General features: G+C 37.1%; 1 protein-coding gene across 4 annotated transcripts in view; it reads right to left on the bottom strand.

The window, feature by feature from the left end:
- Nucleotides 1–13,881, bottom strand: part of GRID1 (glutamate ionotropic receptor delta type subunit 1) — a 1,795,826-nt gene that overhangs the window by 110,408 nt on the left and 1,671,537 nt on the right. For all 4 annotated transcript variants that reach the window (XM_073574878.1, XM_073574877.1, XM_073574874.1 and 1 more), the window contains exon 13: nt 5,050–5,245. In XM_073574878.1, coding sequence (XP_073430979.1) covers nt 5,050–5,245 — 196 coding nt within the window. The remainder of the gene's footprint in view (nt 1–5,049; nt 5,246–13,881) is intronic.

The raw sequence follows: 13,881 nt of genomic DNA, 5'->3' as shown, positions 1-13,881 counted from the left end.
GGGTTTTCCAATCGCGACACGGTGTCCGATCTCAATTCCAGCCAAAAACGTCAAATGGCACTGCTTCCCTTCCGAGCTCTGCCATGCGCCCAAATAGTGGTTTACCCCCACATGTGGGGTATCAGCGTACTCAGTACAAATTGCACAATAATTTTTAGGGTCTTGTTACCCTTGGGAAAATAAAAATTGGGGTGAAAAGATCATTTTTGTGGAAAAAATATGATTTTTTAATTGTACCGCTGTATGTTATAAACTTCTGTAAAGCCCTTGTGGGTTCAAAGTTCTCACCACATATCTAGATAAGTTCCTTGGGGGTCTAGTTTCCAAAATGGGGTCACGTGTAGGGGGTTTCCACTGTTTAGGTACATCAGGGACTCTCCAAACGTGACATGGCGTCCGATCTGAATTCCAGCCAATTTTGCATTGAAAAAGTCAAATGGCGCTCCTTCCATTCTGAGCTCTGCCATGCGCCGAAACAGTCGTTCCCCCCACATATCAGGTATCAGCGTACTCAGTACAAATTGCACAATAACTTTTGCAGTCCAATTTCTCCTGTTACCCTTGGTAAAATAAAAAAAATTGAACCTGAAATATTTTTTTGTGAAAAAAGTTAGATGTTCATTTTTTTTTTAAATATTCAAAAAAATTCCTGTGACGCACCTAAAGGGTTAATAAACTTCTTGAATGTGGTTTTCAGCACCTTAAGGGGTGCAGTTTTTAGAATGGTGTCACTTTTGGGTATTTTCTATCATATAGACCCCTCAAAGTGACCTCAAATGTGATGTGGTCCTAAAAATAAAATGGTGTTGTAAAAATGAGAAATCGCTGGTCAAATTTTAACCCTTATAACTTTCTAACAAAAAAAAATTTTGGTTCCAAAATTGTGCTGATGTAAAGTAAACATGTGGGAAATGTTAGTTATCAAGTTTTTTGTGTGCCGTATTTCTGTGATTTAAGGGCATAAAAATTCAAAGTTGGAAAATTGCAAAATTTTCAAAATTTTCGCCAAATTTCCGTTTTTCTCACAAATAAACGCAAGTTATTTGAATGAAATTTTACCACTAACATGAAGTACAATATGTCACGAGAAAACAATGTCAGAATCACCGGGATCCATGGAAGCGTTCCAGAGTTATGACCTCATAAATGTACAGTGGTCAGAATTGTAAAAATTGGCCCGGTCATGAACGTGCAAACCACCCTTGGGGGTGAAGGGGTTAAAGTAAAAAAGCCACCTTCAGCAACACAAAGGCTGCATTCTGTGACGGGGCTCTTATGTTTATTAACTCTATGAACGCTGAAATAATTACTTTTATAAATTTCCCGCCATACCGCTATTGATTCAGGGAGGTGTATTTTCTCCCCCTGACTCAACCGCCTCACAGCCATCCATCATCCCCTCTCTGGGCTCCGTGCGCCACTTCCTCTCTTTCTTGTGACATCACCGACACCTGTGCTCTGCAATCAATTCTCGGGCATGCACCGTGCGTGCTGCCCGGGACCTTACATCAGGTGATGTAAGGATATTGTGCCTGCGTGTAGCACAGGCCGCAGATCCTGCCCCGGAGTGTGTTATGAAGTATTCACACTGCGGGGCTGGGAATCTGGCACCTGCGCAGTGAGGATCTCTGGCCCTGTCCCCATCTCCCTCTGCCGGATAATAAACATAAGAGCCAACTTCACAGAATGCAGCCTTAGTGCTGCTGAAGGGGGGGTGACAGGCTCCCTTTAAGCATTTTTGTACTTATGAGTTACTTTAAATAATGCTTTTTTATAAACTTGTATTAAATATTTAGGCTTTGTTGCCATTTGATGAAGCTATTACATAGGCTAGACTGATAAATCTATCAGTGCAACTTCACTTTTCCTCTGTATTTTTTACATCAATATCCCCTCAGTAGATATTAAAACTTAGATATTCTCAGCTAATTATATTGGGAATAACTGATATAAATGCCTGCAGAAAAAATCAAGACAAAATATCTATGCTAATATCATAAACCTGCTGCCAATAAAAGATAAAATGATAAGTTTCATGTTTGCTTTACCCTGATTTTCATCCAAATATATTTAGAAAGAACATTATAACAAATTGTCTTATTGAAAGTTCTAATAAGACCAATATTTGTACTGTGACTAGTAACCATCTGCTTATCCTGAATAATGGAATGAACGCCTGCATTTAAGGAAGAAGATGAATGGAATATGTCACTCCTTGTCTTGCTTTCTAAAGAAGTCACCCACATGCATTTTGAAGCGGCCTGCCCTAACATTACAAGCATCATTATGACTGATAATCTTTAGCTTTTAAGTCGAATAATTTTCTCAGCATTTTTAAAAATCCAACCTTGAAATGTTCTGCCGGAAAGCTCGTTCTTATGTCAGGATGTTCTATTAGAGTCTATGTTTAGCAAACGGCAGCCTTTTATCTATAGACATATCTAGACAAGATAATTGTAATAATTCCATCAGAACAAAATGAAAGCTTCGGGAATATTACATTCTAAATAAAAGATGCTTATTTATTTAAAAAGCAATGTCACCTGTGCCTACTGGCGCCTTTCATAACCAACCTCTTTATTAATTGAAGGAAATACTTTATATTTAAAAAAGTCCATTAATCTGCCCATACTCTCTATTTCCTTCAGTTTTATCTTATCACGTCTTTAAATAGGAATTAGGAAACACCCTCTAGTTGGCACTTATTTCGACTACAAAGCCTGTTCTTTATTTCTCTCTCTCTTACAGCAAATAGGTCTATGACACACCAAGGACTTCAATATAACTACAAGCAAACAAGGCACATCATTATGGTCTCAAATCACATTCAAAGCTCACATTAACACTGTAATTTATAGCACATGATAAAAAAAATCTTTTTTATTCACCATCAAATTAAATTCAATATTTGTTCAATGATATTAGTCTGATGGAGTAATCCGCCAATGGTGGAGAAAATGATGGTGGGTGCTGAAGCTTCCTCAAAAAAGGAGGAAACATTTGCAAACATTTCCAAATGGAAAAATAATCTTTGATTGAAAGACCCCGCTGTGTACACAATTTATGCCTCCCTGGTCCCCTTAGCATCTTATATAACCTGTTCTCGGTTACATAAAATCTGACCTTAAACAATCTCATTTTACCCCAATTACTCTGTATACCTCTCTGCATACTTACCTACACTATCATTTCTCTGTATTTGTACTGTTTTCTTGTAATTCCTTTACTAATTTAATGTCAGTAGTAACTCTTTGTAGCTATAAATGGGTTTATCTTTTTGTGTCTAACATGTTTTTTCTATTTTTCATTTAGCTATAGAATAATACACCCTGATTATATGTTATTTTAGAGCTTTTGTCTTTATTTGTAATATCTGCTGATAACTTACCTTATTTTATTTGATTTTCTTTTTGAATAAAATTGAATATAATTCCATTCTCCCTCATCATTATAATAAAAATCAACTAAAAACTTTACAAAAAAATACTTAAAAAACTTTACAATAGTTGTAAATATATTCCCCCTTACATGGTCATTTAATGCTCCAAATTCGATTGTCCCTATATTATCTATTTTCTTTTCTCTAATTACTGAGGCCACTCCACGTCCACATAGCAGCAGCCTTGCTGGATATCCTGATACATCTGTACCTTGCCTCATAGAAAACAAGATCTCTTTTGACTCACTGGTATATGAATATATTGTGAAATTTAGACAACCAAGATGAATAACAATAAAATTATTGAAACAGAATAGACTTTGTTCCATATAGTGCATTATATAGTGGCTTGCAAAAGTATTCACCCCTTGGCATTTTCCATGTTTTACTACCTCCCAACCTGGAATTTCACTGTTTTTTGAGGATTTGCATCAGTACCTGCAAAGAACATGCATGCAACTTTGAACATTTGGTCTTCTTTTACTGTGAAGAAAACTGTCACGAAGTGATGATTTGAAGAAAGGGAGAGGGGCCTAAAATTGCCCATGGAGCTGGGACCCTAACTATTCCTGTAACAGGGGTATTGTTGGCTCAGAAATTTGATTCCCATGAAATTATTATATTGAAATTGAGCATTATCATGTTGAGTGGATGAAATTTCATGAAAATTTTTTCTTGGTGCGTTTTTTTTCTTACAGGCTTCTATGCAGAGCCTTAAAAATTGCATGTGAAAAGCCAAGCAGTGTTTTTAAGTGCAGAATCCCAGTGTTTCTTCGAAATAGAAGTCATCTTTGGGGGCTCATTTCTCCCTATTAAGAGTGCTAAGCAGGAATACAGAAACTTACAGGCAAATAAATGCTCCTCTGGGAATTCAAATATGAAATAGCCTTTTCAAAGTGGAAGAAAACTGGAACTCTAGAGTCAGCTATTAAATATAGCAGCTCTAAAAGTCAAGATCAGCTTGACACATTCCCCCTAATTTCACAAGTAAGAGGCTTCTCACCTAGCCAAGTCAGACCTCTTGCTTTGCACTGATGAGGGGCAAACAACATGAAACATGTCTTTAAATGTAGTGTCTGGCTTGACTTCTTACACTAAATCGGCATTGAATTTTAGAATTGCTACATCCAAGAGGTATGACTGGAGTTCAAGTCCTCTTCTGATATGAAGAGACTATTTGCACAAAAATACATTAAAAATGCTGCAACAAAATGGCACCAGAAGAGCATTAAAAAATAGCAGAATGAAGCAAAAAATGCAGGAAAAATGCTAAGTCAGAGCAGATTACTGTTATGCATTTTCTGTGGACTGCAGCAGATAAAACATTATTTCTCTACATGGAAACATCCTTATAATTGAAACTTTTAAATTGTTAATATAATGACTTCCATTTACGACTTACAATTTCATTCTTCCTTTTTATTTCCATCATATATATCAGAACAATTTGTTAACTTCTTTAATAAAAAACTTTGTTTTACCACTTTAAATGTGTCAAACATTTGCTTTATTGATAGCCATGCATAATAAAGATATATAGGAGGCATAAATGCTACCTTTTTGACTATCTCAAAGTCATTTCCAATAATGAATGAAAATATCTTTCTTACCTTCCTAATACCTTCCGCTGGACTGGATACACAATTTTCAGCTCCATTGTTTTTGCTAATAGTTCTCCAGAGTTCTGCAAATGTGCTATCCTGTTCCAGAGTGTTAGTTCCTTTTGCTTTAAAATATTCATATACTGCTGAATCTTTTACTGTCCCATAAGATAAATCCATTTGTTTGGCCAAATCTTGAAATGTTCTGTAACAGGAATACAGAAATCATGTTTTTGTGTTAGGAGAGAACTAACAGTAAAAAAATATAAACGAATATACATATGCAAGAATATAACATCCTGTATGTATATACTGTTTTTGTGCTGTGCATACTGATCAGCATATAAAGAATATTTATAACGGACATCACATGTATTTTTATATTTTGATAGAGCACTAATCTTTGGACACAGCATGGGGCTTAAACCTGCAATCATTTGGTACCACAGCATTGCAGTATATAGTGGAATCAAGTTTCTCCTATAAGGGTACCGTTACACCTAGTGACTCACCAGCGATCCCGACCAGCGATATGACGCGGTCAGGATCGCTGGTGCATCGCTAGGTGGTCGCTAGTGAGCTGCCACACAGGCAGATTTCACTAACGACATCGCAGGGGACGGGGATCGCTACTTACCTGTCACACCAGGCGATCCTGCGTCCTCCCGCCCGCATCCACGCGTCGCTCATCGTCACAGCAGGAAGCGCCGCAGGAAGCGCCCGACGAGGAATGATCCAGGAGCTTCTCGCGCGACCAGCGATAACCAGCGGGGGAGCCGGTCAGAGGTAAGTATCACATGCAGCGATATCACTAGCAATATCGCTGCAACATCACAAAATCGGTGACTTTACAGCGATATTGCTAGCGATATCGCAGTGTGTAACGGGGGCTTTAAGCTCAGCCTGTTCCTGTGCTTCACACAAAGACCAAAATGACAGTCATAGGGGTCATGAATAGATAAATTGAGAAGTTAACCAGTCAGCTCAACACAAAATGATGAATGTTCAAACCACATAGATTTTCAAGTTAAAGACTTGTTTGGAAAGTATAAACTATTTATATGGGTGATGTAGTTTGAACTGGGAAAATATAAATCATTAATAAAGCCTAATTTTCAAAAAGTATGCATTTAGTACAAAATATTTCCTTCTTTACAGTTTTATGCCATATTTGCTTATGAAAATTAAAATATTTGCTATTTACTTAGACACAGGAGCAACCATCGTTACACAATTTCTTTGCTTTAAATGAATCATTATTTCACGTTTCAACACAAGCCAGGCAGATGAAAAGTGGAGAAACTCAACACTTCAATAAGATCTGTTCCTGCTATTATCCAGCTTAATTTTTAAGGAGTATTTGTGATTAATTAATAAAAAGCTTATTTTGTATATTAAATATTGTTAAAGTTTCTCAGCAGATCAACTCCTTCTGGTGCAGAAAAGGTACCTTAGCAAATATTTCATAGTTTTTGCTAATGCGTTAATATAAGGAATTAAGTTATGTAAAAACAAAATTAACCCCTTCTCGACATGTACCATATATGTATAGCGTAAGTCAGAAGCGAGTGTATGGAGCAGACTTGCCGGCTGTGCTTTACAGCCATTTCCTGCCTCTAGCAATCAAGCAATGCCCATGATTGTTAAACTGTTAAACTCCACAGCCAAACTCTGACAATGTCATTAACAGTACGCCGCATTGGAGCACGTCATTCTAAACACCCATCAGAGTGATTGCAGGTTACTGATGTGTTGCTCTGACAAACAGGTGTCTGTTGAAGATCTCAATGTTCATCATCTGGCCGGGCTTCAGAGGAAACCATAATATCTGCTAAATACAGCAATGCTTTAGGCATTGCTATATAGTGCAAGTGGTGATCAGACAAACGAACCTTCAATTTCCCTTAGGGAACAAACAATACCAGTAAAAAGTAAAAAAAAAATAATCACAAAAGTTTAAATCACTTCCAATTTCCTCCATTTAAAAATGGATAATAAAATATACATATGTGGTGTTGCTGCATTCAGAAAAGTCTGATCTATCAAAATTTGAAAATAAATAAAAAAATGAAAAGAAAATCAAGACTGTGAAAATATACCTTTTGTGTTGTTGCAATTACACAAAAATGCTGTAACAAGCAACCAAAGCATCATATGTTTCCCAAAAAATGATATCAATGAACATAACCTTACCCTGCAAAAAATAAGCCATCACGCAGCTCCATTGACCTAAAAATGAAAATGTTACTGGTTTCATAAAAAGGTGAAACCACCCCCAAAAAATGTTTTTTCAACCTTCTAATATTTTTTCACCAATAAAATAATACAAAAACTGGATGTACTGATAAGAAGATGCAAATTTCAAGATCATTCTTACCGTACAATGTACACCATAAAAACAATTCCTAAAAAACATTGTCAGAATTGCGCTTTTTTCACAACTGTTCCCCATTTGGAACTTTTTCTCATTTTTCAGTGCACTATCTGATAAAATGCATATCGCACCAAATGTAAATTATGAGAAGGTGCAATCGTAACCCGGGGTCCACCATGTGGTGATGGAAAAACTGCAGCTAGAGGACAATGGCAGAGCCTAGCTGCTAGCAAGCAGCGTAAACCAACAAGTTAAACGTCACTCGGTGTGAACAGCGTGCAATGTGCCTGATTCTGTTACTCAACAGTGCAGTACAAAAACAGAGAGCACTCTGAGCTATGCCCTGTTAGATGTCACAGGAGCATAGTGAAAGGAACACTAGTGGGATCCCAATAACTCACGCTGGTGATTGAACCTGCTTTGACACAAGGTGGCTTTTGAGTCTGTGCCTGACGATGCCTGGTGCAGACACTAAGATCCAAGCAGGAGTTCCCACCCTACACTGCTTGTCAAGAAACACACTCATAGTGCTATTAGCAGCACACGTGCATACAGAGTGGTAACTGACTCACCAACACGCACAGCAAATATGCATGATCTTAGTGCACTGACTAGTACACCCAAGATCCTTTTATAGACTGTGCCAATCAGACAGGACCTTAATCGCGGACCAATCCGGAGCTGGCTCAGGACCTGAGCAGCTGATGGCCGACTACCAATAAGAGGTCGCTACCTCACGAGCATGCTCAGTATATCGAATCCTGGACTTAGCCTCAGGAATAACTGCTCCAGCAGGCTCCAGCCTGTCCAGCAGCTGCAAATTATGCAGCTGCGTTGACAGAAACTAAGTCTCCGAGCACGCCAAAATACTCGGAGGTCACCTGAGCATGCTCAGAAGAACCCGAGCAACGAGTATACTCACTCATCACTAATTAACAGTTTATTTTTATCAATTAAAAACAGTGAAAGCGTAAAAGAGAAATCTAGATTGTATCAATATTTGGAGTGGCCATAACGACGCTTTGTTAGTACAACAGAATTAACCCTTTCATGTCCAGAGGTATTTTCGGTTTTTGCTCCCAATCTTCTCAGAGCCATAACTTTTTTACTTTTCCATCAATACGGCCGTGTGAGGGTTTGTTTTTTTGCGGGTTGAGCTGTACTTTTGAACGACACCATTGGTTTTACTATGTTGTGTACTAGAAAGTAGGAAAAAAATCCAAGTGTGGTGAAATTTAAAAAGTGCAATCCCACACTTGTTTTTTGTTTTTTTTAACTAGATTCACTAAATGCTAAAACTGTCCTGCTATAATGATTCTTAAGGTCATTATGAGTTCATTGACACCAAACATGTCTAGGTACTTTTTTATCTAAGTAGTGAAAAAAATTCCAAACTTTGTTAAAAAAAATTGTGCCATTTTCCGATATCCGCAGCATCTCCATTTTTCGTGAACTCGGGTTCTGTGAGGGCTTATTTTTTGCACGCCAAGCTGACATTTTAATGATACTATTTTGGTGCAGATACGATTTTCTGATCACCCGTTATTGAATTTTAATGCAATGTTGCCGTGACCAAAAAAACATAAATTTGGCGTTTTGACTTTTTTCTTCGCGATCAGGTTAATCCTTTTTTCATTGATATATCAGGCGATTCTGAATGAGACAATACCAAATATGCGTATGTTTTAATTTTTTATTGTTTTATTTTGAATGGGGCGAAAGAGGAGTAATTTGAACTTTTATAGTTTTTTAATTTTTGTATTTTTAAAACTTTTTTTACTTTTGGCATGCTTCAATAGTCTCTATGGGAGACTAGAAGCTGTCATAATCTGATCGGCTCTGCTACATAGAGGCGATGATTAGATCACCTCTATGTAGTAGAATTACTCATTTGCTACGAGTGCCGACCACTGCGTAGTGCTCACAGAAAGCTATCAGTGACAATCATAGAGGTCTCCAGGAAACCTCATGTTGTCATGCCAACCAACCGGAGACCTGCAACCAAAATGCACTTTGTTACTCAAATGGGGGTAACATATGCTCAGTGCTAGTCAAATGGGACCATAGCCTAATGTTTATCAGTGACTGTTAGATTACAGAAAACTCATATTGGACATAATGCAAATTACAAAGGCAGTGGATTAAAGAAAGGTAATCAACCATTGCTTCTTTCCTGCCTGGAATATGACCATGCCCCCAATGCACATTTTGTATCATTGTCACTTCTTCACATTTGAGAATGTGATATCGACGCAAAACACTTGTTGGGGACCTGGCCATAATCCATAAACTGTTATTTATTAATTTTGATTACAATTTTGTGCAAAAATAACAGTTTACAACATCTTTTAGCATATTTGACTCTGATTCTCCTTGTGAATCATCCACAGAAGATCTGTTGTTAGTTCTCCAGTTTCCTTGGAACAACCTCCTGGTTCTCCATGTAAATTATATCATGATGAGTCACTAATACATGGCTATGCTAATAATGTGAAACTGGTACTTTTGCATGATCTTCTGTGGATTTTGGATTGTGCAAATCCTTCTATGTCTTCCTGTAATCTCCCACAGACTTGTTGTTATGAACATATCACTTTCAGAACTGTTTGCGCTTCACATTTAAGATAGTTCTTAATAACATTGGTTGTATGTTTAGGGTTATTGTTAGCTTCAGAAGAAATTTGGAGCCAATGAGTTGCCTTTTTGATGGTAGTGCATGATGTATAAGTACCTGTGTGTACTTCTCAGCAAGGAGGACACCATTAATCTTCGTTTCATTCTCAACTCCATTTGCTGAAATACAGCCCCAAATTTGCAAGGAAACTCCATCATACTTGACTATTGTTTGCAACTTCTCATTATTGTACCACTTTCCTTCCCTCTAGCAACAAAAAATTTGAGATTTCAACTCACCAGTTCAGAGTATGTTCTTACATTTTTCTACACTGTGATTCCTATGTTTTCATACATAATTGAGTTGCTTGGCCTTGTTTTCACATTGAAGGTACGTTTTTTTCTTACAATTCTTCCATGACTATCATACCTGACCAGACTTCTCAGAACATTATATGTGGAGGTGTGCCCCACTGGTTACTTAAAGTTCTGAGCTAATGACACTGCTGGACATATTTTAATTTTGAAGGCAAGAGATAGATGTGTTGTTCATCTGCTGCACTAAGTATCTATAGACACTACTGCACTTACGGTTCAAATTGTTACCCATTTTTTGGTGTTCTCAATGTTGGGAAATACAGACAGATATTTATCCATGCAATACTCTCAATAATGCATCTGATTGTCTCCAATTTAATTATGTAGTAGCACAATGAGCCTAAACATAGGGCACATCAATAAGAACTGTCTTCAACATAAAGAAAACAACAGTTCTAGAAGTGATGTCATTTATAAATAAGAGCCCTGATGTCATCATCATCATCGGGTCAGTGTAGGATGACATGAAGAAACAGAGGGATTCACTTAAGCCTGCAACCACAGATGTTATGTGACTAGCTCTCCAGGATGCTTGGAACAACCTTCCTGCTGCATTCCTTCAAAAACTGTGAGCAAGTGTACCTGGAAGAATTTATGCTTTGGTGCTCTTTTGAAATCAAAAAGTAGTCACATCAAATATCGATGTGATTTCTCTTGTACTCATTCACTTAGAATTTTGTAAAAAAAAAATCTATCAACATTTCTATTTTTGAAAGCATTCTTAGTCCGGCATATATTTTTCCAAACTTGTCTAAAATGTTTGTGTAATACTGTAGTTCTAATGCATAGTCCTGTATTTATATATCCTATTTAAAATAAAATGATTATTGCTTTCTCTCCCTCTCTCCTTCCATCATCACCTGTCCTAGTTGCATCTCTTATTTTATCCTTTTCTGCCAATATAGCAAGACAAACCATAAAAGTATGTCTGAATAAAAAGCAGAGTAGAAGAGGTGATATGAGTATCACCTAAAGTAAGCCATTATTGCTTAATACGTTAAAGATTTGTGATTTTAAGGAATAAATTCTGTTGGTCTCACCAATTATCCAAGCCCTCATTTTTTGCTTGCCTACATAATACTCAAAGAAATCACTGTTCCATATAAACCATTCCTCACCATAGTGGTGGAGGTGAGCAGGAATGATAAACTTAGTACACAAACACAAGGAACATAGTTTAACGATAAATGGCATGGCTTGACCTGCACCAAAATTATGCCAACATGTTTGCAATTAATTTTGGGGAAAACTTACCCAACCCATAGTTAAATAGCCAAATTTATTATCCAGTATGAGACACTGCACTAAATTATATAAGTTTTAAGAGTGTCTTGTGTTTTCTAAATATTGATCAAGATCTGTACATCTGCCTCACAGTGCGTGAAAAAAAAGTGTTTCTTTTCTAAAACTTTGCCCTGCTTGAAAAACAGAATTTGTTTACTTTGACAAGCATATAGTCAAGCACCTGAACTATCTGGAAGAAACAAATTAATTTTAACAGCAGTGCAGGTTGGGTGGAAATTGTTTGATGCAACCATTATGTCATCAAGAAAGGCCTAAGATCCACAACAATACACATAACAAAAGCAGTGTCCCAAGCCCATGATATCTACAGATACTTAACCAGACAGATCAATGTTTAAAGGATGCTCTGTTAACCTTGTTATTGACTGCTTTTGATCTTAGAGCAAAACATGGATTGTACTTAAGTGTGATTAAACCTAAGCTCAGTGGAGCAGCATGTTACAATGGTTCTTATTTCATCTATGAAGACTGTATAGACAACAGTGGATTTGTCACACTGACATTGATTATGTGTAGTGGAGCAGGAATAACATCTTCTTCACACTTACCATTTAATTTAGATTGTTAAAGAGTGTATCAACTCCAAAGAATAATGCTTATATCAGGACTTTAAGAGTGGAGCTCTATACTTGAAATGCCTAGGCTTCCATAAAACATGATACTTATTAATTAATGTTGTTAATGTTCAATTTTACTGAATTGTTTCACTATTGTTTTTCCTCTTGTTACAGCATTTCTCACTTTGTCAAAATAACTAGGCCATTTTTATTTCTTAAAAATAATTTTTAGGCTAAATGTCATGTTTATCCACCAGTGGAAACTGAAAGGAAAAGAGCGCAATAGGGTCTTATCCGAGAAAATAAAGATGTAAAACAATTAATTATACTCACCCTATGCAGGAGAGTAATAGGCATAAAGGAACACGGTCAGCTTGCTGCACATCCAAATGACCACGCCGTGGCCATAAAATCTTCAGATTCACAAGTAGAATTTTTTATGGATTAAGCGTGCGCTGCCAGACCATCACTCCTCACAAGTTGTGTGCTTAATACATTTATTACCCAACGCGTTTCGAAGTTAAAAACCTCTTCCTCAGGGGATGACATGTACCTATGGTACCTAGGTACATGTCATCCCCTGAGGAAGAGATTTTTAACTTCAAAACGCGTTGGGTAATAAATGTATTAAGCACACAACTTGTGAGGAGTGATGGTCTGGCAGCGCACGCTTAATCCATAAAAAATTCTACTTGTGAATCTGATGTTTATCCACCAAGGATTGCTAAAACTTGGAACAAGGGATAAAATGGGACAAATTGAGTTGCTTTTTCAATTAACCCCTTAACAACCAAAGGTATTTTGGGTTTTGCATTTTCCTTTTTTGCTCCCCATTTTACCAGAGCCATAACTTTTTTATTTTTTCGTCACAATGGCCACATGAGGACTTGTTTATTGCGGGACAAGTTGTATTTTTGAACAACACTATTGGTTTTACCATGTCATGTATTCAAAAATGAGAAAATAATTCCAAGTGCTGTAAAATTGCAAAAAAAACTGCAATCCCTCACTTGTTTTTCGCTTTGCTTTTTTACTAGGTTAACTAAATGCTAAAACTGACCATCCATTATGATTCTCCAGGTCGTTATGAGTTTATAGACACCAAACATGTCTAGGTTATTTCTTAACTAAAAGCGATGAAAAAAAATTCAAAACGTTGTTAAAAAAATGTGCCATTTTCTTATAGCTGGCCGTAGCATCTCCATTTTTTGTGATCTTGGGTTGGGTCAGGGCTTATTTTTTGTGCACCAAGGTGACATTTTTAATGATACCATTTTGGTGTAGATACAATCTTTTGATCGCACATAATTGCATTTTAATATTGTCACGATCCAGGTTGGATCTGACAGATTAAATGCACAAAGTAACCTTTCTTTTTCCTTTGGCTGTGTGCCAAAGGTGGTTTTGCCCCCGGTGGCCATTAGGGTCATTGCACTCTGGTTACCTTAGTTTCTGCACGTGAATATGTAACAGGTGTGATTGCTCTATAAAAGCGTATCAGGTGTGTTAATCACTGTTGGTGATAGTTCCTCATTTGCAGGCAAGCCTGGGTAAAGAATGTAGCTGAAGGAGAGTCACTGGCAGCCCAGTCAGAGTGCCGGAGTAGCAGCTATG

This window comes from Dendrobates tinctorius, unplaced genomic scaffold, assembly GCF_039654945.1.
Source record: "Dendrobates tinctorius isolate UK_male_01 unplaced genomic scaffold, ASM3965494v1 ptg000040l, whole genome shotgun sequence".
In the NCBI taxonomy this organism is placed as follows: Eukaryota; Metazoa; Chordata; class Amphibia; order Anura; family Dendrobatidae; genus Dendrobates; species Dendrobates tinctorius.
The sequence above is the reverse complement of the archived record's forward strand: the minus strand, read 5'-3'. Positions and strand labels throughout refer to the sequence as shown.